The following is a 27,296-nucleotide window of genomic DNA, read 5'->3' as shown; positions in this document are numbered from 1 at the left end:
GCGGGACAAAGAGTAAAATAAACTGGATAGACAGAAATACCAGTGGTCAATGAGAGGGTGGGGCAAGGGGTATGGTATATATGAGTTTTTTCTTTTTTCTTTTTATTTCTTTTTCTGGAGTGAAACAAATGTTTTAAAAAATGATCATGGTGATGAACATACAACTATGTGATAATACTGTGAGCTAGTGATCGTAAACCATGTATGGATTGTATGTGTTTGAAGATTAACCAATAAAAATATATATTTTTTAAATGTTATAAATAAGTTCATCAAGACAGTCAAACATTTTACTTGACTAAAACTCAGACTAATTTATCATAGCCCATGATACAAAAGACATTATAAACTCCTGGGATGAGCTGAGACCCAGCATCATGGGATTGAGAAAGCCTTCTTGACCAAAAGGGTGAAGAGAGAAATGAGACCAAAAAAAAAGTTTCAGTGGTTGAAAGATTTCAAACAAAGTCAAAAGGTTATCCTGGAAGTTATTCTTACGCATTACAATTTGGTTTGTGGTATACTGGAGTGGCTGGAGGAAGTACCTGAAACTGCTGAACTGTGTTCCAGCAGTCTTGATTCTTGAAGACAACTCTATAAATATATAGCTTTTAAAATGTGATTGTGTGATTGTGAAAACCTTATGTCTGATGACCCTTTTATCCAGACAGAGGAGTAAAAAAATAAGGATAAATAAAAAAATGAAGGGTTAAAAAAAAGGGTAGGTTGAAATACTAGTGGTTAATGAGAAGGAGGGGGATGTATTTATTTCATTTTCTGGAATGATGCAAATGTTCAAGAAATGATCATAGTGATGTATACACAACTATGTGATGACACTGTGAGCTGCTGTTTATAGACTATGTATGGACTGTATGTGTGTGATGATTTCTCAATAAAAACATTTTTTAAAAAACACGTAATGTACAGAATATTCCATGGCAGTATCTTTAAATGACCATCTATACAGCTATACACTATAAAAGTCAAAGCATTAGATTAACTGAGATTCTATGATGTCATTTCTATGGGAAACCTAAAAATATTTTTCTAATAATCTGAAATGACCCAAGGATATAGCATGTAGAATTTAGATTGACGAAAAGTTAATAGTAATTTTTGAATTATTCACACATTGCTCCCATCCAATTAGTAGAGATAATCACAAACTAAATAGAAGGTGCATCTATATGAAGTCAAGTCTGTGGTCCACTTTACCATGGAAAATAACATAGTTATGCCAATGATTCACAAAAGATTTTTATTGTTCTTTCTTAAATATTTGACTTAAAGACAATTTAAGACCAACATAAGAAAACCTGTTTTATTACTTTATAACAACAATTTTCAATTTTATAGTTTTTGAGCCAAATTATGATGATGCAGGTTGTTCACTCACTTTACTCTCAAATATCATTAAGTCAATGGCATTGGCCATTTCAAAAAATTAAATCCACCCTTCCCCTCTCTTCCCTTCCTGAACATGGAGCACGGCAACAGTGTCCTAACACATGTTGTCAGGATTCAACAATCCAGCACAGGAAAGTATTCATATGGAAGAAAAGTATAGGAAATTGATTAGATACAAGGGAATTGATTACAAAGAAAAAGTAATACATACTGAGGACAATGGGTGCCAGGTTTGTCAGTGTAGATTTGAATAGTTATAAATATGGGAAGAGAGAAAACAAAAACGACCCTTCAAGTGTTGGACTAAAATTGGAGATGACAGAATGAACTCATAGTTTTCAGTACATATAGTTAGATGAACCTGGAACATCTTGTTGCCCCAGAAAATAAGAAAATGCTCAAAGAATAACAGGTATAAGGCAAAAGGACAAAGAAGTCACCTTGAAGGGGCTCCCACTGGCCAAATCTGAAGCAAGCCGGGCAATCAAAATGAATGACAAGCATATAGGATTATAATCCATAAAATAAAATAAGAATCTGTGAGTCCATACTGCTATAAATAAATGAGTGAATAAATTGAAAGTTGATGAGGAACAAAATATCACATAGTCTCAAAGTATCTCTCCATAACTTATGTATTAATTACAAAGGAGAAAAAAGAGGAACTTGACAGTTTGACAGGTGATTAAGGTTAATCACCAGTAATGAAACAAAATGAAGACACCTGACAGGATGCAATGAGAAGAAAACAGCAACACTTCTTTGATATTCAGCCAAAGATTCATAACGTGAATCTAAGCACAAGGGACTATCAGACAATTTAAGGGAATATCAGACAAGGCCAAATTAAAGGACATTCTACAATGTTATTGTCCTGTAATCTTCAGAAGGGCTAAGGTCATGAAAATAAAGGAAAGACTTTGGAAACTATCCCAGACTGAAGGAGACTAAGGAGACAAGACAACTAAATGCATCATGTGGTTCTGGACTGGATCTTTCTGCTATAAAATGGGTGTATGTATATGTATGTATATATGTATATGTGTGTGTGTGTGTGTGTGTGTGTGTGTGCGTGAATGAACAACTGTTAAAACTTCAATGGAAAACTAAGAATTTATAAAAGCAGGTGCCCTTATTATAAACTAAGGTATTCCAGAATGAAGGGGCATCATCTCAGCAATTTACTTTGAAGTAGTTCAGGAAGTTCTTTGTATCGTCCTTGAAATATATGCGATTGCTTCAAAATAAAATGTTAAAAATATTTAATTCATCCTCAATAGGCAAATACCTGCCACCATGGAAGAAACGGGAACAAAATAAAAATTTGCTACAGCTTCTCAAGGCATTCTAAGAAACCTCAAAAAATGACATGTCGTGAGCAACAACAGCATTGATAGAATACATATTTGGTCTCCTATATCACTACTTTGAAGATACATGTGGTGGTAGCCTGAAGCCATGTACTCAGGAAAAAAAAATATCCTTAAACTTAATCCATTCCTGCGGGTGTGAACCCATTGTAAATAGGACCTCCTGATTAAGTTTCTTCAGTTAAGGTATGGACCAATCAGGATAGGTCTTAATCCTATCACTACAAGTCTTATTTGGAAGGCCATAGAGACAGAGAAAGACACAGGAAGCAGCCAGAAGCTGGAAGAATAGGGACCCAGAAGAGAAGTCAGGAGAGGCTACCATGTACATTGTCATGTGACAGAAAATTCAAGGACCAAAGATCGCTGGCAGCCAGTCCCAGAATACCATGGCCAGCTGGGAGAAAGCACCGCCTTGATGATTTTGGACTTCTCCTAGCCTCAAAGCTATGAGTCAATAAACTTGCATTGTTTAAGTCAACTGTGGTAGTTAGATTCAGTTGTCAACTTGGCCAGATGAAGGCACCTAGTTCTGTTGCTGTGGACAGGAGCCAATGGTAAATGAACCTCATCTGTTGCTGATTACATCTACAGTCAGCTAAGAGGCAGGCCTGCTACAGTGAAGGATGTTTGACTTAATTGGCTGGTGCTTAAATGACAGAGCTCAACATAGCACAGCCCAAGCAACTCAGCATACCTCATCTCAGCACTCGCAGCTCAGCCCAGGCCTTTAGAGGTACAGAAAGAAGTCACTCCGGGGAAAGTTGTTGGAACCCAGGGGCCTGGAGAACAGGCCAACAGAGACCATCCTATGCCTTCCCACGTAAGAAAGAACCTCAGTGGAAAGTTAGCTGCCTTTCCTCTGAAGAACTAACAAAATAAATCCCCTTTTATTAAAAGCCAATCCGTCTCTGGTGTGTTGCATTCCCGCAGCTAGCAAACTAGAACACCAACCTTTGCATGGTATGTGCTTTAGCAGTTAAGAAACTAAAACAGTATTTTTACGTAAACTTACTATATATGGTCTCGTATTTTTTTTAGTTAAAATAGTCAGTATGTCACTCCATCACTCATCTTTAAACATGTACATTTACCTTTTGAATAAATATGTCCATAAAAGTACATTTCAAATAACAAATAAATATATCAAACATAGGAAAATCTCAGAAGTAACTGCTTGACACTAGTATTAAAATGCATTTCTATACTAGCCTTCTATTATCTCCAGAAAAAGAGAATCATTAGTATTATCTTGCCTGTGTGAACTTTTTCTTAATCTAGGTTATTCCTTTTCTAAAACTGGCATAAATGTAAAGACCATTAACAAAAGAAACAAACATGTTCTAATGTATAATTCAGAAATTTTCCATTATTGTCCCTGAGGTGCCCCAGACATTGAGGTTGAATATTATTACAGCCATCTAAGGTTCCCTTTTTCATCATATTTTCTATGGAGTAAATCTATTATGAGAATGATGCCAAGTTTATCTACAGGTAAAGTCCCCAGTAATGGATCATCATTCATAAGTGTTCATCGCTTCCGCTTTTATTAAGAAACTTAATTGCAAATAAATTAAGAAAAGATGATATGAGAAGCACAGTGAGATTCAAGCAGATTTATCTTAATCCTTAGCTGTCTGCTACAGAATTAGTTTCAAGTACTCATCAACATCATCACCACCTAAAGGAAACAAAATCTCCCACAAGGAAAGCCTTTAATCATCACAACAGCCTTAGGCCTTTTGTAACAAAGAGCATCTGAACTACATCCTCCAGAATTACATCTATTATCAGTAACAACTACAAAATACCTTTAACCAAAGAAAGGAAACTTACTCACTGAATGTTTACCTTTCTTTAAAAAAAAAAAAAAAGACTATTATATAACCAGAAGGAAAGACCACCAATTTAGAAGAGGTTAACAAAAATCAAACTCTACCCTGTTTCAACCTTCTAATTTTATCAATAAATTTATTAAATTCTATGCTATACTACTAATTCAAAATTAATAAACTATCATCTATTAAATATTAATTATTTGTAAAAATTCCTGTTTATTAAGTCCTACGAGAAAAAAAAGGAATGTTCCTAAATTTTTAATATAGGTTTCTGGTTTGATACTTTCAAGATGAATTTTCTGTAAAAGACTTTTAATGATATCAGAAATGAAGCACAACTATATATGCAACTAAAATTGTTCCTAGTACAGCTACCAAAGGATGACCTCCGAACTATCAAATCATATGGACTGCCAATCTTATCTGAGCCCTTAAAGCACTTAACAATCTTGATAAATCCCTTCCTTTTGGAACCTCAAACTCTTAAATCTTCTCCAATGCCACTCTCCCCCAGTTTTACTCCTACTCCACTGTAGCCTTCCCTTTTCAGTCACCTTTCTGGATACTCTTCCTCAGTCAATCTCCTTCATTCCTGGAGTTCTAGATTAGTCTTCCCATTTTCTTACTATACATACTCTCCTATATATAAGCTTTCAACTATTACCTTTAGGTTCAAAGCTGCAATTCTAATTCAGAATACTCCCTTAAGTCTCACACACCAATATCTGACTAGGAAACTTCACCTGTATGTCCTCCTCAAACTCAGTAATGTTCAAAATTGAGCATTATCAATTTTATTGCTAAGTCTGAGCTCTCTTCTGTATTACCGTATCTTGGTAAACAGGAAATCTGGGTACCATTCATTACTTCTCTCTCACCCCCACATTAAAGCGACCACTTTGTACCTGCTAAATAAGCTCAAATTTATCTCCTCTCTTTACTATCACCACCTTAGTTCAATCTCTCGCCACACACTCCAATCCGTAGATTTCTAAATAGCCTAGCTTCCCAATTTCCAGTCTTACCCACCTTAATCCATTTGCATGGATTGTTATTATTATTCCCTTATTTTAAATCCTTCTATCGCTTCCCTATAGTCATTCATACACTAAGTACCAGTTAAATGGTATCTGGTTACCTTAGTCTTATCTTGCCTGCTCCCGATAACACTCTGAGCAAGTAACATAGTATTTATTATACTATGTAACAATATGTGTTTACTAGTCTGTCTCTCTGTTATTTTATTAGCTCCTCGAAGTTAAAGAGTCCACTGTTGGACATGATTCTGTGCCCTATGTATAGAAGAGAACCTGGCTGGTGCCCAAAAGTGGAGAATGAGATCAATAAAGTGATATCCATCTTAGGTTGGCTTCTACTGATCATTTAATCAATAAGACTGCTTTTGTTTAACTGTCTTTTCTTTAAACTTTTTTATTTTGAAATAATTTCAAACTTACTGGACAGTTGCAAAAATAACAGAAATCCATACAGAGAACTCCAATATACCTTCCCCACTAACACCCAAATCCACCAATTTTAATATCTTGCCACATTTGTCGTATCTTATTTTAAAAGTAACTAAGGATATGACATAAAATTACTGTAGACAGTACCTTCAACAGAGCTAAATATTAAATGCTACATTACCCTTACTGCTCACAACAGCAGTCGAGCTAAGAATGTGTTGACAATGATTTTTACCCACATCAAAGACAGTAAGATCAAGGTTCTCATTTTAATACTGAGATGATTCCTCTGAAGTTTCCATACGGAGAAGTTATGTAGGACTTCCACATAATTGTTAGTTTAGTGGAAAAATCTGTTTAAACATTAAAGAAATCAAACCTCAGGGGAAATTATAACCTCAGGGAATTGACCTATGACTATTCTGAATTTCATATATTGAAATTTTTTTTAATGTTGCTGGGTCTTTTAGGCTTATATCCATTCATTGGAAGGTATGCTCCTTTTTATTAATATTGAATCCTTTCCAGGAACTTGAGAATTACATTTTAATCCTTCAAGATTCACTGTACCGTATTTATGATAGGAGGGTAGGTAATGCTCACAAGACTGTTGGGAAACAGCTACACAACAGTACAATTCTTCTGGCAATCAATGCATGCTAAGAATTATACCACGTTCATGGACCTTGACCCACAAATCCCACTTATAAAAATCATCATCCCAAGAAAAAAATCAAAAGGGAAAAGGAAAGAAAGATATTTTTATAATTATTATTTAGCAACCTAAAGGTCCAAAAGCTAAAGGTATAAGATAATTAGGATGTGTTTACATTATTTTTTAAATAATTACTAGTCATATATATATATTTTTCAGCTGAATTTTTGTTTTGAGAAATATTTTTTCCATTTTCATTTAAAGTTGAATTGATAATTTTTTTAAATAGCAAGAGAATTGTTAGATCCCTACAGCAATAATAGTAGTAACAAATTTTTCAAAGGGGCCTACAAATTTAGGGTAGTAAGTTAATGTTGGGATCAGAAACTCTTGTCTTCTTACCCACCAACTAACGCAGCTTTCTACACACATAAGCACCATGTTTGGTTCTACTTATCGTGAAAACTAATCAGCTATGACTATAGCTGAAAAATATCCAGGCAATTAGGTTCAGATGACCAAAAAAGGCAAAAATATCACATTTTCAACTGCACCATATATATTTAAAACATCAAAAATAAAAAATTACCTTTCTTCTTTATCCAGTGTTTTCTTTTCTGCTGCAGTGATTTTTTTGGGTGGCACAGGAGGAGTCACTTTTCTACATATCTCTTCAATGATTCGTTTGTTCATTCTGCTTTGCAGTGCAGCTTTTTGTAATATTCTTTCTACTGCAGCTATACCATCTCCGTGACTGAATTTAGGAATTTCTGGTTGGATTAAAATTTCTATGTCATCTAGCCAAGGAGGATAGTAGGAGTTTTGCTTCCCTGAGAGTTTGTGGTGAAGTTTAATAAGCAAAGATAATATACTTTCTTTAATTTCCAAAATGGCAGTCGTCAACTGTGGAGCTGAACCAGGAGCAGACCATTTACTTGAAGTTTTGGGACGAACCACCTGATTTGCTTCACTGCTGCTGCGATTGATGATCTCCTGAAATTTCTTTCTACGCTCTGCTACTAAGCTGAAAACTTGAGCTGTTCCAGAATGCTACCATTAAAAAAAGAGAAAAAAAGAAAAATCAAGAGAAGCTTTTTAGCATCAATTTTAAAAACATATTAGTACTATATTTTCCAAAGAGAATTTTTTAGTCCAAAGAAGTACTTAATATTTTTAAATTCATACTTCTAGTCTCACTTTCCTAAATTCTCAAGGCAGTTTTGGTGATTTAAATGTATATTTAAAAAACAAGACAATATATGATTGAACCATGATTTTTAAAAAATATTTTATTAAAGACTATATATTGGATGTCAGCCACAAAATATATATTGTATACCACAAGATATAAATTTTATTTCCATCAATAGACTTACTCTTTAAGTAAATCTCTTCCCTCATCTATCTTTCTCAAATAGATTCAGTCCCACTCAACTGAAAACAGCAGTGAGGAGAAAGTAGAATACCAACAATAACACTTCTTTCTCAACTTCTAGTCCTATATGTCAGGGAAAAGAGATGAAGCATGGATAGAATCAAGAATACTATACTCTTTGAAGTGAGTATTAAAAGACTGTACATTTTCCAGTTAGGAATATTATGAATTATTTTCTTTAATCTTAAGTAATGAATCTGAACTGGCAATTAATTTCATGTTTAAGGAACTTGAAAAGTTTGATAATTCTTATATAAGTGCTTAAAGTTACTAAATTGAAATGTAAAGATAAAAACTCAAATTGGTCTGTTTCATATTTCAATATCATTGTAAACTATTGTTTGAACAGAAACTTTTTTTAACTACTTTTCTCAACTTCTCTTATAGCCTTCTTGCTACACTAGTCAAACTGTACTAGGGCTCTTGAAAAACATCTTTTAATTAAGGTATGAGTCAGTTTAATGGATTTCGTTAATGTTTTTAAGCTAGCATAGGAAGGATGCTTCAATAACAGTTGAGCTTTTACGAGTCAAATTACAATATAAACTATTTTTCTAAGAGCCAAACTGTTTTCTAAAGTACTCTCTACCAGCATTACAGGGAAAGCCGCTCTTACAAAGGTTCCAGCATTTTAATCAAAACCTTTTAAGGTATTCACAGCAAAAACATATCAAAACCAAAGAAAGCTCCTGTGAATAGACTCTACTATGAGAAATGTCTAATTCAATGCTAATTCCAAAAATCTAGATAGGAAGGACTAGAAGCACTCAAATTAAGTTATTTGGCATGTCATTTTAAGATTTTGCATTTCTGTTTTAAAAATTAATTAAATAAGCTACATGCAATTAGCGAGTTGATGTTCAAAAATGAGTCTAAATGCACAATATAGTGCATTTTAGATTTCTGTGGGCTCATTTTATCAGTTAATTGACATAGAAGCAAAAAATTTAATAAATGGGCATGCTGCCAGCAATTAAAAATTAAATTTATTTTGATTATGACACAGACATTTTAAGATGTTAGTTATAAATGTACAGCCTATAACTGATCAAAATACTGCTAATACTAATAGGAAAGTCCCACTATAAAATATTCAGTATTATTTTAAGCTTAATAATATGAATTTAAAAAAAATAAGCTAAAATAATTTTATCAAAAAGTCACATATATTAAATAAAGTTTTTTAAACTTAATCATATTAATTAATTAAGCACACACATATACAAATACTTCAAAGCGGTTTTTCCCCCATTTCCTAGCTAAAGATGCACTGCCAGCTAATGCAAATATCACACACATCTACCTCTCTTTGAAGAACTCTAGGCCGTCTTGAACTCTGGCGGATTAAAGGAAAAAGGCTAGTGAGGCAGAAGTTGCTTAGATATATCAGAGGAAATGAGACAATTTAAAGTAATCTACAATCACATTTTTTTCTTTTAGATATCAGAGGATGATCTAAACAGTATAGCCCAATATAACGAAAAGGTTTGCATTTTTCTTTTTCTCTTTCTTATCCTTACCTGTAAAGAACCCAAGCTATCAGAGCTGGTACTTGCAGGCGAGTCTCTCTTCACTTCAGGAGCAGTCTCTGGAACTCTCACTCTAACATAGTTTATAAAATGTCGCATGTTCGATACTAAGTTACTGCCAGGAAACCAACTATCATGGCAACGCTCTGGTCCACCAACTGATGCCTATAACATAATAAAATGAATATCAAACCTTAACATGTCAGGTCTCAGGTACAACGGAAATGTAACAAGTCCAAATAATGAGCCACTGCTTGTTACGTTCCTGAATCCTTCATAACCTCATTCACAAATTATAAAGTGTAAATAAAATCAAATTCAAACACTAAATACATGAATTAATTTCCCAATATTAATATGGGTATGTCCAATGGAAGTTAATATTTCCTGAAAAATAGTTTTTCCCAATCTGGAAATAATTAACATAACAGAATATTTCTCATAATTCATTGGTAATAACTTGAAATACAGTCAAATATCACTAAGTTGGACTAACTGTGGAAGAAGGTCTGAAAATTCAGAGTATAACTTGGTTTTAGAGGAATCTTAATGACTTTTAATGTCTATTAAAATATCCATGTTGATTCAATTTGGACTACAAAGCACTAACTCATTTGTTGTTTTTGCTTTAAGTATATCGTGTTTTATTTTCTCTTTTTGGAGAGAGAGTATGAGAAGACTCTCACATTTCCAAAAATAATTTGCAGTAACAACTGCTTCTATGGAAATGATACTTCTAAGGTCATGAAACACATTAACAAATTGCATTCCTAAGCACTTTAAACATTATTCCATGTAACAATATTTACTCCATTAACTTAAAATCTTTACAGAAAGAATTTGCTACTCAAAAACAATATCCAACCAAATTATTAGAATTTCTAGAATGAAGTCCTAACAAAGATTGATTACCAGTAATCAACGTTCTTAAGATCAAAAAATACATTAACCACTTTTCCTAGATTACTTTTTGTGATGCTATGAACTACATTTTCCAAATTCAATAATTCCAAAGCTAGAGTTTAATATATCAGTGAAACCTCTAAAAGAACATATGTACTTGAAGATCAAAAAGGGTTCTTTTCCAGTAGTTCTTAAGAAGACTTTATAGGAGGTATGCTGAATGTATAAATATACTTTATGATTACATATTACATTTATTAAGGAATGTCATATATAACTCTACTATTTGAAATTATAAAATAAAAGAAACTACTTACCTCTTCATCTGATTCCTCTTCAGGAGAATTTTCAAGTCCTAATTCAATCAGATATAAAACCATGCAGAGAACATGTTCTGACAGATTTTGATGATCCATCAAAATCTTTAAAAAGGGAAAAATGCCTCATAATTACTTTTTTCCACAAAATATATTTCATTTAAAGATCCAACAATACTACTGTTGTTGAAAATAACACAATCAAATACATAAAAATAAACATACAGCACAAGCAGGATATGTAAGTAAAGCTATAGCTTGATGAAAAGACAAACTAAAACCAAAATAAGAGAGATTCCCTTGCAAAATCACATATTTTAAGCACTATCCAGAAACACTAGTTCAGATAGTTCCCAAAAGGTTAACATATTAAACAGAACACTAAAACCATTCATAATAAATGTACCAGCATCTATCTAATAAAATAATAGGAATTTTTTACATTCTAATTTGCTAATACTTACTTTTCTCCTGATGAAAAGAATATCAGTTAAATAAGTTCAGTAAAGAGGATAATTCATACAAATATGTTCAGTATAGTACCTGGCAAATAACTGGAAGCACAATAAAGATTTAAGGAACATTAATGTTCTTAAAATCTATCTCTAAAATTAAAATCCTGAGCTTCTGTGTTGTTGTCTAAGTGTGTGTTACTGTGTGACATGTATGGTAGAAAAGAGGTTGCTTAGAAGAATTAGATAAATCTGATCATATACTCGATTATACAAAACAAGACCTACACATTGACACAGAATTTCAGGAGCTACCTACACCAATCATTCATTCAATGTAATGTAACAGACCACCAACCAGAAGACATCTAAAATATTATAAGAAAAAAAGTGGCCTAGCAGATACTGTCGTCATTACTATTAAAAAAGACCAAATGAGGGAAATGACAAGAGGAAGTTGTGTAGGAAGTAGTGATGTCAGCTAAAAGAGACATAATTTCAGCATACCTAAAAGAGAAAAGGCTAGGCTGAGCCTCACAGAAACTGCCCAAATAGTAAGGAGACTGAGAAAGGAGGACTTAGTCATTTAAGATCCAATTTATTGTGAATAAAGAATGGAGACTTTCAATTTACTGACTTTCTAATGTTTATTTTGACTACTGACAGTGTTTTCCCATTCATAGCTTGTGGGAAGAAGCAAAGGCTTTCAAAACCTTTTAAAAATCTGACTTTTTTAATCCAAGCTATCTGACTTTAACCAACAGACTGTGGACTTAGTTTTCCAATCTCTAAAACTGAAATAATAATCTAGAATAGTTTTGAGGATTACATGAGCTAATATCTTTAATCTGCTACCCACAATATCTAGCAATTTGTTTTAATTGCAGCAGTAAGAGGGAAGAGAAGGCTGGGAGATAATAAAGGTCACTGTTGTAAACTCACTACTTTATAGAAAAGAAAATAAGGCTCAGCCACACTCTCACCTAGTATGAGCAACATTAGAACACCGATTTCAGATTTCCAGGCCATTGTTTTTTGTCATACTATGCTGCCTTGTCTAGACAGATACATAAAGCACCACTAACTAAATTCTAATAAACTTTGACTTGAAATCCTGTGACATTACAACTTTGAGTAACTTAAAAACTAAGAAATAAAAATCACTTTACTGGATACTGCAAAAGAAAAAAAGTAATAAAAGCAATTTTTCTGGGGGATTTTAACATGCCCTGTATTAAGTTTCTTGAATATTAAACATGTTATGAACATGATAAAGGTAGTTTATTTAAACTGACTTTTGGAGAGCTGACTTGACAAGATTAAACATATACAATATCAATTACAGAATTTTTTTTCATTAAAGTCATGAAAGTGATTATAAACCTGAGGTTTTAAAATTCATTCATAATGACTGTGTAACAACTAAAACACTGCCTGCTATGGTTAGGTTCATGTGTCAACTTGGCCAGATAATGGTGCCCAGTTGTCTGATGGAGCAAACACAGGCCTAACTGTTACTGCAAGGACATTTCATGGCTGCTTAATAAACGAAAAGGCTGGGCTGCAGCCACAGCTAATTACATTATAGTCAGCCACGGGGTGTGCCTTCCACAATTAGCGACATTTAATCTAATCATTTGAAAACTTTAAAGGAGAAGTCAGAAGAAAGTATCTCTCTGTTTCAGCCAGCTAGCCTCTCCTGGGGGATTCATTGAAGACCTTCTCTGAGGCTGTCAGATAGCAGCCTGTCCTACAAATTTGGACTCATGCATCCCCACAGTTGTGTGGGACATTTTTTTTAAATCTCATATTTACAGATACATCCTATTAGTTCTGCTTTCCTAGAGAACCCTAATATGTTGCCCAATGTTTATTTTTTATAAAATAGCATTTTTACATTAACCAAATGATAAAAGTTAACTTGAAAGAATACAAATCATCTGCAAGGAGGCATCCTTAATTTTTAAAGCATGAATTACTTATTACTTATTAATCATTACTTATAATAGCTCTCAGCATTACCACCTGAATCTCTAAAATTCAGTTTTCATATATGAAAAAAATAACAAAAAAACTTTTGCTTATATATATATACACACACACACTGAATAGAAACAAAATTGGCCCTAAGTACGCACGCAAAAAATGACCATTATTGGTAAAATAAAGACAAATATCTTTTTAGTAAGAAAAAATTCAACTTTTTTTAATTAAGAAAAAGAGGTTTTTAAATTATTTTACTGAATAATCCTCTTGGAAATTAATGAAAACAAACTACTCAGGATGCTTTTTTTAAGGCACACTTTCTCAAATCTTAACAGGAATAACTTCTACAAGTAAAATGAAAAACAGGTCATAGGGTGGACTTGAAAAGAAGAAGTATAGAAATATAAAACCATTATTTCATTAGACAGCAAATGTTGAGGAAAAAAATTAAATGTCTACTTAATCTAAATTTAATGTATACTTTCTCAAGTAATTAAAAACATTTACATGTAGTATTTGGAAATATGCTTTAAATATGCTTATTTTACATTTCTTTTTTTTAACTTCTAATGAGGAAGAAGAAACTAAATTTTCTTTGTATTCAATCACATAATGTCTACAGTTTTTTGTACATGTTTATAGTTACTTTATATAACATGAGTATAGTTATCTTATCTATCTCTTATATCAGACTAGAAAATAAATATCCCTGTTATATATACATACATACTCCACAATATGTTTCATTCAATTCCTGAGTACTCTAATGTCAGCCAAATAAATAAATCCATTCCATGTGAGAAAACCCAAAAATAAAACATATTCAAGGTAGTAAGAAATTAAAAGCACCAACTTTTGAGTTTTTTAAGATGTCGTCAAAAGCAATTATTGATGCTGCTACAAAGGAATCTACTCAAATACCTCCAAGTCACATTTCTAATCAGAGAGAAAAAAGCAAAGAGAGCAACCCTAATCTAAGGGTCACTGGTCCCACTTGGCTTTATCATTTTAGTGAGTTCCTGTGGTTGCTAGTTTCCAGTTGTTCATTCTATTCCTCAGGTAGCTCCACATTTCATTTCTTGCTTCATAGGAGCCATAAATATTCCTAGCTAAAGCTGGATAAGATAATGATTTTCCTACAAAGAATGGGTTGCCTATTTTGTTATTTTCAACTATAAATTCACATAAATGTGATTATGACAAATCCTAGTACATCTTAAATGTATAAAAACACTTTGCTTTATAAGTAGTTCTTTTATGTAAATATTATTCTTTAGCACTTTTTTATGAAAATAAATTCTAATTTGTAATTCTATTCAAATTACTACTGTACCTTGTAAAGCAGAGTGAATAGCACAATATGTAAAGTTTTACAGTGCAAAAGTCTCATAAGACCTTTATAGCTGGGATGGAGTGGTGTCCTTTTCTTATAGGGAGGCCAGGGATTTCCAGGGAATTTTCCACTCTGTTTTAAACTGTAAAAATAAAACAAAACTAAAATTAGGTAACAGACTCAAAACTAAACTGTGGATTCCACAGTGATTTATAGATATTAGTTTCTGGTCACTTTTTTCTACTCAAGAGTCTTTTTAATCCAATTGCTTAAAAACAGCAAACAAATATCTATCTCTCCACAATGAATATTACTATTTCCTTTCCTAAAGGATAAAATTGAGTAGAGAGCAGTAAGCTGAAAAGTAGAAAAATTATGGATTGAAATGCTAACAAAGGAAAAAGACCAGAAAGAATACAAAGTAAAACACCAAGCAAGGAAATGTCCAGTTCCAACAACAGAGCAAAATAGATAAACTGAAAAATCTCAACATGTCTACAGTTGAAAAAGCTGGATAAAATATGAAAAATACATTGTTCTGAATATATTCTTCAAATATATGAAAAGAAAGAAATGGGAATTCCCAATACCAAACCAAAGAAGGAATTAATAATAAGCATTAACATTGTGTTTGTCAATGGTTTTGAACTCTTTGAGCAGACAGATTCCAAGGCCTTGAGCTCACATAAGGTTCAGAGGTGGAACTGAGATCCCATAAAAAACTGAGATCCTTGAAAAGCTTTACCCTCAGTGAGAAAATAACCTACAAGGAGAAATAAGAAAGTATGTCTGTCTCATCTTCAATAGAAAACACCGGGCTCCCCAGGAAGATAACAGAATTACACAAAAAAATTGACAAATCTACAATCATTGTAGAGGATTTTAACATACTTCTGATAGCAGAAGAAAAAAGAAATTAGTAAGGGTTTTGAAGATTTTTAACAATACAATTAACAAGCTTGAATGAAGGACAAACAAAGAACATGCAACAATTATAGAATACACATAATTTAAGTGCACTTAGAACATTATTAAAATTGACTATATACCAAGATTCAAAGTAAATCTCAGCAAATACCAAAATAAATTTTATACTGAATATTTGTCAAAAAATAAAGCTAGAAATAACTTTTTAAAACGATAACAAAAAAAAAAACCACTCCAGGCATAATGTGAACATTATAATACACAGAATTCTTAGAAATTAAGAGGTCATTAAAAGTTATAATAAAAAATTTAAATATTTAGAACCTAAACTACGTAAAAAGCTATAGGATACAACAAAAGCAGTACTTGGAAGACAAGTCACCTTTATATATATATATCAATTTGTTGTTGTTGTTGTTAATCACTAAATGAGCATTCAAAAAAAGAAACAAACGTCCCTGTTTGGAAAATTAAAAAAAAAAAAAAGTCTCAGTGGCTGAGAGATTTCAAACAGAGTCAAGAGGTTATTCTGGAGGTTATTCTTATGCATTATATATATATCCCTTTTTAGTTTATGGTATATTGGAGTGGCTGGAGGGAAGTATCTGAAACTGTTGAGCTGTGTTCCAGTAGCCTTGATTCTTGAAGATGACTGTATAAAGATAAAACTTTTACAGTGTGACTGTGATTGTGAAAACCTTGTGTCTGATGCTCCTTTTATCCAGGGTACGGACAAATGAGTTAAAAAAATATGGATAAAGACTAAATAAATAATAGGGAGACAAAGGGTAAAATAAATTGGATAGATGGAAATATTAGTGGTCAATAAGAGAAAGGGATAAGGGGTACAGTATATATGATTTGTTTTCTTTCCCCTTTTTTTGTCTGTTTCTGGAATGATGTAAATGTTCTAAAAAATTATGACGATGAATAGACAACTATGTGATGATATTGTGACCCACTGAATGTATATCATGTGTGGACTATATACGTATGAAGATTTATCAATAAAAATATTTTTAAAAGAAGAAACAGGAAAAAACAACTAAGTTGAAAGAATATAACAATGAAAAATTAAACACAAAATAATGAAACAGGAAACAAAGGAAAAAAAACATGATGAACAAAACAAAAGCTGGTTCTCATAAAAAAAATATAAAATTGGCAGTCCTCTGCTAAGACTAATCACAAATGACAAAGAGCAAACACAAATGAGTAATAGGAATAAAAAAGGGAGATAAAATTTAAGCAATATGGATCTTTTCATCAGCAATTACATACTTAAGACAAAACAGAAGATTTCTTAGAAAAATACAACTTAGCAACCCTTCTCAAGATTAAATAAAATCCTAAGCAGACCTATAATATTTAAAAGAAAGTGAATCAGTAGTTAAAATGACCCACAAAAAGGAAAAGATAATGAGTCCCAAGGGGTTGAAAAGAGAAGTTCTATCAAAACCTTAAGAAACATCCACAAGAAAAAAAAAAAAAGAACTTGAACATTGAGTTAGTCAGGGTTCTCTAGAGAAATGGAACCAAGAGGAAAGATCTATAAATATGAGATTTATAAAAGTGTCTCATTTCACTGTGGGAATGGAAGAGTCCAAAATCCATAAGGCAGGCTTTGAAGGAGGCGGCTCCAATGAAGGGTCTGGATAAACTCCACTGGAAAGGCTCACCGGCTGAAGAAGCAGTGAAAGAGTCTCTCTTTCTCTTTAAAAGCCTTCAACTGATTGGATTTCATTGTGGGGGGGCATGCCTTAGTTGATCAGATATAATCAGTGACAGATGCAATCAACTAACTGATGATTAACACACCCACCCCCTTTACCGACCCATAATACTGGTTTTGATGAAAGAGTATTAAAATATTACTGTTAACTACCTAGTTAAGTACCTAGTTTACAATAGGTACATTTTTCCCCATATGCCCCTCTATTATTAACTCCTTTTAATAATGTTATACATTTGCTCCAGTTCATAAAAGAATTTTTCAATATTTGTACAGTTAATCACAGACATTGGCCACCATAAGATTCATGGTGTTATACATCCCTGTGTGTGCCAGTTTGAATCTGTTGTGTACTCCAGAAAAGCCAAGTTCTTTAATCCTCATTCAATATTGCTGGGTGGGAGCTTTTTAACTGTTTCTGTGGAGATGTGACCCACCCAATTATGGGTGGTAACTTTAGATTAGATGGTTTCCATGGGGATGTATTTCCACCCATTCAAGGTGGTGTTGCTTACTGGAGTCTTTTAAGAGGGTATCACTTTGGAAGAAGCTTTAGAGCCACCAGAACCAACAGAGCCAAAAGAATGGAGAGAGCCCTGGGGAAGCCACTAAAGATTCCTGGAGAGAAAGCTAGCAGATGTTGCCACGATGCTGCCACGTGCCTTTCCAGCAAACAGAGAAGCCCTGAACATCATTGGCATTCTTGAATGAAGATTTCTTTTCCTGGATGCCTTAATTTGGACATATTCATAGCTTTGCCTTAATTTGGACATTTTCAGAGCCTCAGAAATGTAAACTTGCAACTTAATGAATTCTCCTTTTTAAAAGCCATTCCATTTCAGGTCTATCACATTCTGGCAGCTTACAAACAAGAACACCATGTTTTAACCTCCAACTTTACTTCTGGTGACATACATGACTCTATTATTTCCCCTTGCCACCACACTCACACACCACTCAGCACTATTAATTATTCTCACAATAACCTGCTCCCAACACCTCTGTCCATTTCCTAACGTTTAAGTTCAACCTAGTCAAACATCCTGCACATATTAAGCAACTGGTTCCTATTCTTTACCCTCATTCTATATCCTGGAAACTTATATTCTATATTTTATGTCTATGAGTATACATACTATAATTACTTTATATCAGTGAGATCATCCAATATGTAGGCACTAGAGAATTTTAAAATACCTATGTGGCTTGCATTATATTTCTATTGGACAGTGTTTGTTCTAGTTTTCTAGCTGCCAGAATGCAAAATACCAGAAACAGAATGGCATTTAAAAAGGGGAATTTAATAAATTGCTAGTTTAACAGTTCTAAGGCTGAGAAAATGTCCCAATTAAACAAATCTATAGAAATGTCCAATCTAAGGCATCCAGGGAAAGATTCCTTGTTTTAAGAAGGCCGATGGGTTCAGGGTTTCTCTCTCAAATGAGAAGGCACACAGCAAACACAGTCAGAGTTTCTCTCTTATCTGGAAAGGCACATGGTGAATATGGTCAGGGTTCCTCTCTCATCTGGAAGGGGACATGGCGAACACGGCATCATCTGCTCGCTTCTTCTCCTGGCTTCCAGTTTCATGAAGCTCCCCAGGAGGCATTTTCCTTCTTCATCTCCAAAGGAGGCTGGCTGGTGGAATCTGCTTCATGTGGCTATGTCGTTCTGCTTTCTCTGAATCTCTCCTTCTCCACAAAGTTTCCTCTTTTATAGGACTCCAATAAACCAATCAAGACCCACCCAAATGGGTGGAGACATGTCATCACCTAATCCAGCTTAACAACCACTCTTGACTAAATCACATCTCCAGGGAGATGATCTGATTACAGTTTCAAACATACAGTATTGAATAGGGATTATTCTACCTTTATGAAATGAGATTTTGATTAAAACATGGCTTTTCTAGGGGGCATACTTCCTTTCAAACCAACACAGTGTTTCTCTAGAGCAGAGATTGGCAAGCTACAACCTGCAGGTGAAATCTGGCCTTCTACTTGTTATTTTAATTTTTATTTTTTATCATCATTGACTTTCTTCCTTTTTGTGAAAAATAACATATATTCAAAAAGCAATAAATTTCAAAGCACATGGCAACAAATTAGTTGTTGAACAGATTTCAGAGTTTAGTATGGGGTACAAGTCCACAATTTTAAGTTATTATTTCTAGCTGCTCTAAGATACTGGAGACTAGAAGAAATATCAATATAATGAATCAGCAATCACAATCATTTGTTAAATCCTATCTTCTCTGTATAACTTCATCACCTTTGATCTTTCCCCCACTCTTTAGGGGTATTTAGGCTATGCCCATTCTAAATTTTTCACATTGGAAGGGACTGTCGATAATATAGGATAGGGGAATGGAATTAGTTGATGTTCTGGAGAGGCCAGACCCTCTGCATTTCAAGACTTATTTGGTCCAGGGACCTATCTGGAGGTTGGAGGTTTCTGGAAAGTTATCCCAGGGCATGTAATCTTTGTAGGATCCTACATAATGCCCAAGGTGTCCTTTAGGATTGGTTTTGGTTGGGGTTTGGCAAGTTATGGTAGTTAACAATATCTTACTATAGCTTGAATAAGAGTGACCTCCAGAGTAGCCTCTTGACTCTATTTGAACTGTCTCAGCTTCTTCTCTTGGTTTCCAGCTTCATGGAACTCCCCAGGAGGCATTTTCCTTATTTGTTACACTTCTTTTACCCCTTTTGATCAGGCTGGCATTGTTGATCCCATAGTGCCAGGGCTAGACTCATCCCTGGGAATCATGTCTGAGGCCATCAAAGAGACTTTCACCCCTGGATGTCAGGTCCCACATAGGGCAGAGGGCAATGATTTCACTTGCAGAGTTGGGCTTAGAAGAGAGAGGCTGCATCTGAGCAACAAAAGAGGTCCTCCAGAAGTAGCTCTTGTACATACCTTTAGGTAGGCTAAGCTTCTCTGCTACATGCATAAGCTTCACAAGAGTAAGCCTCAAGATCAAGGACTTTGCCTATTGATTTGGGTGTCCCTAAATACCAGGTTATACATATATAAAACAGCCTCTCAAAATCCAGAAATAACAGTGACCACTCTGAACTAAATTTGACTGCTTTAAGAGCTTACAATCTAGGCCCCTGTTTTCTTATAAGTATTTTCTAAATGAGACCATACAATAATCACTCTTTTGTTTCTAGCTTATTCTGCCTCACTAAATGTCACACAGGTTCATTCACAATGTTGCATGTCTCACAACTTCATTCCTTTTGGTAGCAGCACAATATTCGATCATATGTACACACCATCATTTGCCAATCTACTTCTCATTCAGTGCATTCTTCAGTCACTTCTACTCACTGGGCATCATGTATAATGCCCAAAGTCAACAGTCCATCAACACGCTCAATTTTAGATAATTTCACTGTTCCCAAGAGAAAAATAACCAATAAACACACCCTCATCAAAGAGAAAACCTGCCTTTAGCTCTTGTTCCCGCCCTACCCCCCTTATTTACCCCTGGTGTTACTGTGGTACTATTGATGTTTTTGTGTTTACCACAGCCCACAGCATCCAATAGCACTTTTCCCTCTGTGCCAATTTGAAGGGATCATGTATTCTAGAAAAGATTGATAATCCTGATCAATCTCATGGAGGCTGCTGTTTCTTTTAATCCCTACTCGGCATTGTAGGTTGGAAAACTGATTAGATTAGCTTCATGGAGATGTGGTGCTCCCAATTGTGGGTATGAACCTTTGATTAGAGGGAGATGTGACTCTACTCATTCCAGGTGATTAGCTTACTAGAATCCTTTAAAAGAGGAGTATTCTGGAGAAAGCCAGGAGAACCATGAGAGCCCATGCAGCCAGAGACCTTTGGAGATGAAAAAGGAAAACTCTCCTGAGGGAGCTTCATGAAACAAGAAACCTGGAGAGAAGGCTAGCAGGCATCACCATTTTCACCATGTACCCTACCAGTTAAGAGAGAAACCCTGAACATCATAGGCCTTCTAGAACCAAGGTATCTTTCCCTGGATGCCTTAGATTGTACATTTCTGTAGCCTTGCCTAACTATGGACATTTTCACAATCTTAGAATTGTAAACTTGCAGCTTAATAAATTCCCCTTTTTAAAGGCCATTCCACTTCTGGTATATCGCATTCCAGCAGTTAACAAATTAGAACACTCCCTATACTCTGAATTTATACAATCCTTGAACAAGATTCATACCTTTGAAGTAGTTCATGCAAGAACTTATTTATATTTGCAGTGTTAATGGGTGGAACACATGGGTCTATACAACCCCTTTAGATCAAGTTCACCTTCAAAATGTTAATATTTCTTATAAACCCACTAGTGAACCACCTTCATGTCTATCTATTTCTCACATTTAAGTTCAATCTCATTAGCTAACCATTTACCCATCTCTAGCTTCTGCATATTTCTAGGTCCCCTTTATTCTGTATTATAAGCCTCTGATTTTACCTTTACCATGGTCATAAAAGTGGAATCACACAGCATCCATCCTTTGGCGTCTGGCTTATTTCACTCAGCATTAAGTTCTCAAGGCTCATTCATCGTGGCATGTGCTTTAGGACAACATTTCATCTTACTGCTGCATAATATTCCATCGCATGTACATACCACATTTCCATCTTTTGGCAATTGTGAATAATGCCATGAAGAAAACTGTACAAATGTCTGTGTTACTGCTTTCAGCTCTTCTGGTTTTACACAGAGTAGTGGTTTTGCCAGGTCATAAGGCAACTCAATATTTAGTTTCCTAAGGAACCACCAAAGTGTCTTTCATAGCAGCTATACTATTTATTACACATTCCCACCAGCAATGCATAACTGTACCAATTTCTCCACATCCTCTCCAATATTTATAGTTTCCTGGTTTTTTTAAAGCAGCCATTCTTAGAGGTGTAAGGTAGTATCTCATCGTAGTCTTGATCTGCATTTTCCTTATTGCTAATGAAAATGAGCATCTCTTCATGTGCTTTTAAGCCATCTGTATTTGCTTTTCAGAAAAATGTCTGTTCATATCTTAAGCTTGTAACTGGGTTATTTGCTTTTTTATTGTTGAGTTGTATGAGTTCGTTATGTGTACAGGATATCAGATCTTTAGCCAATGTGTGATTTCAAAATATTTTCTCTCATTGAGCTGGCTGCCTCTTCACCTTTTTGACAATGTCTTTTGGGACACAAAAGCATTTGATTTTGAGGAGTTTCCATTTATCTATTTTTTTTCTTCTTTTGCTTGTGTTTTAGGTGTAAAGTTTAGGAAGCTACCTTCTATTACTAGGTCTTGAAGACGTTTCCTTGTATCTTCTTCTAGGAACTTTATAGAATTGGCTCTTATATTTAGGTGTTTGATGCACCTTGAGTTAATTTTTGTATGGAGTATAAGGTAAGGATCCTCTTTCATTCTTTTGGTTATAGATATCCAGTTCTCCCCTCCCCATTTATCAAAAAGATTTTATCCTAGTTTAGTGGATTTGGGGGCTATGTCGAAGAACAGCTGATCATAGATCAAAAACCTTGTGTCTGATGCTCCTTTTATCTATGGTATGGACACACAAGCAAAAAATATGGATAAGAAATAAACACATAATAGGGGAACAAAAGTTAAAATAAATTGAGTAGACTGAAATACTAGAGGTCAGTGAAAGGGAGGGTGTTAAGGGGTATGGAATGTATGAGTTTTTTCTTTTTTCTTCCTTTTGTTAGAGAGATGCAAATGTTCAAAAAAATGATTATAGTGATTGTGTCAGTTTGAAAGGATTTATGTATCCCAGAAAAGCCAAGTTTTAATCCTAATCAATCTTGTGGGAGCAACTGTTTCTCTGAATCCCTATTCAGTATTATAGGTTGGAAATTTGATTGGGTTATCTCCATGGAAATGTGACAATCAATTCTGGGTATTAAACTTGATTAAATGGAGACATGTCTCCCCCCATTCTATGTGGGTCTTGATTAGTTTACTGGACTCCTATAAAAGAGGAGAATGATGGGAGAATGAGGAGATTCTGAGAGAGCAGAGAACACCGCAGAGTCATGAAGTCGAGGGTCCACAAGCCAGCGACCTTTGGAGATGAGGAAGGAAAACACCTCCTGGGGAACTTCATAAAGCAGAAAGCCGAGAGAGAAAGCTGTCATGTGCCTTGATTTGGACATTTTTTTTTTTTTAAGGAAAGACAGAGAGAAGGAAGGAAGGATAGAAGGAAGGAAGAGAGGAAGAAAGGGAAACATCTTTTAAACATTTTCTTGTTTTATTGTACTTTGTTTCTCCGTTTTCGTTACATGGGCTGGGGCCGGGAATCGAACCGAGGTCCTCCGGCATAGCAGGCAAGCACCTTGCCCGCTGAGCCACCGCGGCCCGCCCTGGACATTTTTATAGACTTGCTTTAATTGAGACATTTTCTCAACCTTAGAGCTGTAAACTAGCAACTTACTAAATTCCCCTTTTCTAAAAGCCATACCATCTCTGGCATATTGCATTCCAGTAGCTAGCAAACTAGAACAGTGATAAATACACAACTATGTGATGATATTGTGAGCCACTGATTGTAACCACGTCAAGAATGTTTGTATGTCAAAAATGTCTGTATGTTTGTTTGTTGTTTATTATAAAAATATTTATTAAAAAAAAAAAAAAGATTCTGTTTCTCAAGAACCACTCCCGGTAACAAGCTGTGTTAGTCAGGGTTCTCTAGAGAAACAGAACCAACAAGAGTTCTGTAAATATGAGATTTTAAAAGGTGTCTCAGCAAACGTGGGAATGAAAGAGCCAAAATCCACAGGGCAGGCCATAAAAAGCTGGTGGCTCCAATGAAGGGTCTACCAGAACTCCAAAGAAGAGGCCTGTTGGCTAAAGAAGTGTGAGCAGCGTCTCTTCTTCCTTAAAAAGCCTTCAACTGATTAGATTATCTTGATGTGGGAGACAAGTCTTGGTTGATGATAGATGTAATCAGCTACAGATGAAATCAACTAACTGATGATTTAATGTACCAGCCTTTCAGTTTATAAACCAGCCACAAAATATCCTTGCAGCAACAGTCAGGCAGTACTTGCTTGACCAGACAACTGGGAATAATCACTTGGCCAAGGTGACACCAAAACCTAACTGTGGTAGTTAGATTCAGTTGTCAACTTGGCCAGGTGAAAGCACCTAGTTCTGTTGCTGTGGACATGAGCCAATGGTAGGTGAATCTCATCTGTTGCTAATTACATCCGCAGTCGGCTAGGAGGCCTGTCTGCTGCAATGAGTGACATTTAACTTAATTGGCTTGTGCTTAAATGAGAGAACGCAATGTAGCACAGTCTAGCAGCTTGGCATTCCTCATCTCAGCACTTGCAGCTCAGCCCGGGCCCTTGGAGATGGAGAAAGAAATCACCCCGGGAAAGTTGATGGAACCCAGGGGCCTGGAGAGAAGACCAGCAGAGACCATCCTGTGCCTTCCACGTAAGAAAGAACCTCAGTGGAAAGTTAGCTGCCTTTCCTCTGAAGAACCAACAAAATAAATCCCCTTTTATTAAAAGCCAATCCGTCTCTGGTGTGTTGCATTCCGGCAGCTAGCAAACTAGAACAGAGATTAAAGACTCCTACCTCTTACCAAAAATTAACTCAAAATGGATCAAAGTCCTAATGTAAGAGCTGAAACTATAAAACTCTTTAAGAAAACATTGTCTAGATGAGTAAAAAAAATATGGATTAAAAATAAATAAGTAGAAGATGGCGGCTTAGTAAGACGCACGGATCTTAGTTTCTTCTCCAGGACACCTACTAGGGGAGTAGAAACGATACAGAAAGCGCCCAAAGCCACAACAGAGATAAAAAAAGACAGCGTACCCCATCCTGGAACGGCTGGCTGGCTGAGAGAAGCAGCTCGGGTGAGATCGCCGAGGCGCGCGGGCCTTACCGGGCGGGGTGGCAAGCGGCCGGAGTTACTCCCTTCCCCCTTCCCGGGCTGGCTGGGAGAATTGGAGAGGCGGTCCCCTGAAACAAAGACGGCTGGCGCCCACACCACGCGCAGCCCCCGGACCAACTGAGAGAATTGGATCGGAAACCCCCAGGCCGCGGAGAACGGTGACGGGTGGGGGAGGCCCCTTCCAAACCCGTGACTCCCGGGGAACGTGCACTCTCTCGGGCGGGCCGCTGCCGCTGGCGCCCTCCCGCCACGCTTGTTGCCCAGGGCCGACTAGGAAATTCGGACGGGCTCTTTCCCTGACTGCGGCGACCAGCAACCCTCCCTGAGTTCGGACCGAGGGCCGGCTCAAGCCGCTTCGGCTAGCGAACCCCCAGGACGGCGAGAGTTTTCCAAAGTTTAAGGTCCCACAGCACCCTTTACTGGTGGGACCCGCAGACAAACGTGTGCCACGAGCGCCACCTACTGGGCAGGATAAGAAAAACAGAACCCAGAGATTTCACAGAAAAATATTACAACCTTGCTGGGTCCAACACCAAGAGAAATCTGAATAAATGCCCAGACGCCAGCAGCAGAAGATAACTGTCCACGCTCAAAAGATTGAGAATATGGCCCAGTCAAAGGAACAAACCAATAGCTCAAATGAGACACAAGAGCTGAGACAACTAATCCTGAATATACGAACAGAAATGGAAAACCTCTTCAAAAACGAAATCGATAAATTGAGGGAGGACATGAAGAGGACATGGGCTGAACATAAAGAAGAAATAGAAAAACTGAAAAAACAAATCGCAGAACTTATGGAAGTGAAGGATAAAGTAGCAAACATAGAAAAAATAATGGATAGCTACAATGATAGATTTAAAGAGACAGAAGATAGAATTAGTGATTTGGAGGATGGAACATCTGAATTCCAAAAAGAAACAGAAACTATCGGGAAAAGAATGGGAAAATTTGAACAGGGTATCAGGGAACTCAAGGACAATATGAACCGCACAAATATACGTGTTGTGGGTGTCCCAGAAGGAGAAGAGAAGGGAAAAGGAGGAGAAAAACTAATGGAAGAAATTTTCACTGAAAATTTCCCAACTCTTATGAAAGACCTAAAATTACAGATCCAAGAAGTGCAGCGCACCCCAAAGAGATTAGACCCAAATAGGCGTTCTCCAAGACACTTACTAGTTAGAATGTCAGAGGTCAAAGAGAAAGAGAAGATCTTGAAAGCAGCAAGAGAAAAACAATCCATTACATACAAGGGAAACCCAATAAGACTTTCTGTAGATTTCTCAGCAGAAACCATGGAAGCTAGAAGACAGTGGGATGATATATTTAAAATACTAAAAGAGAACAACTGCCAACCAAGACTCCTATATCCAGCAAAATTATTCTTCAAAAATGAGGGAGAAATTAAAACATTCTCAGACAAAAAGTCACTGAAAGAATTTGTGACCGAGAGACCAGCTCTGCAAGAAATACTAAAGGGAGCACTAGAGTCAGATACAAAAAGACAGAAGAGAGAGATATGGAAAAGAGTGTAGAAAGAAGGAAAATCAGATATGATATATATAATACAAAAGGCAAAATGTTAGAGGAAAATATTATCCAAACAGTAATAACACTAAATGTCAATGGACTGAATTCCCCAATCAAAAGACATAGATTGGCAGAATGGATTAAAAAACAGGATCCCTCTATATGCTGTCTACAGGAAACACATCTTAGACCCAAAGATAAACATAGGTTGAAAGTGAAAGGTTGGGAAAAGATATTTCATGCAAATAACAACCAGAAAAGAGCAGGAGTGGCTATACTAATATCCAACAAATTAGACTTCAAATGTAAAACAGTTAAAAGAGACAAAGAAGGACACTATATACTAATAAAAGGAACAATTAAACAAGAAGACATAACAATCATAAATATTTACGCACCGAATCAGAATGCCCCAAAATACGTGAGGAATATACTGCAAACACTGAAAAGGGAAATAGACTCATATACCATAATAGTTGGAGACTTCAACTCACCACTCTCATC

The 27,296-nt window shown here is 35.5% G+C and overlaps 1 protein-coding gene across 7 annotated transcripts in view; it reads right to left on the bottom strand.

The window, feature by feature from the left end:
- UBR3 (ubiquitin protein ligase E3 component n-recognin 3) overlaps window positions 1-27,296 on the bottom strand; it is a 296,599-nt gene that overhangs the window by 133,097 nt on the left and 136,206 nt on the right. For 4 of the 7 annotated variants that reach the window (XM_077154105.1, XM_077154106.1, XM_077154107.1 and 1 more), the window contains exons 20-24: window positions 14,695-14,836; window positions 10,924-11,028; window positions 9,695-9,868; window positions 9,478-9,510; window positions 7,329-7,789 (exon numbers count right to left, since the gene is read on the bottom strand). In XM_077154105.1, the coding sequence (XP_077010220.1) occupies window positions 7,329-7,789; window positions 9,478-9,510; window positions 9,695-9,868; window positions 10,924-11,028; window positions 14,695-14,836 (915 nt within the window). The remainder of the gene's footprint in view (window positions 1-7,328; window positions 7,790-9,477; window positions 9,511-9,694; window positions 9,869-10,923; window positions 11,029-14,694; window positions 14,837-27,296) is intronic. The other 3 variants (XM_077154108.1, XM_077154109.1, XM_077154111.1) reach the window with 1 other exon arrangement.

This window comes from Tamandua tetradactyla, chromosome 3 (genome assembly GCF_023851605.1).
Source record: "Tamandua tetradactyla isolate mTamTet1 chromosome 3, mTamTet1.pri, whole genome shotgun sequence".
NCBI classification, from domain to species: Eukaryota; Metazoa; Chordata; class Mammalia; order Pilosa; family Myrmecophagidae; genus Tamandua; species Tamandua tetradactyla.
This window is presented reverse-complemented; position numbering and strand designations above follow the sequence as displayed.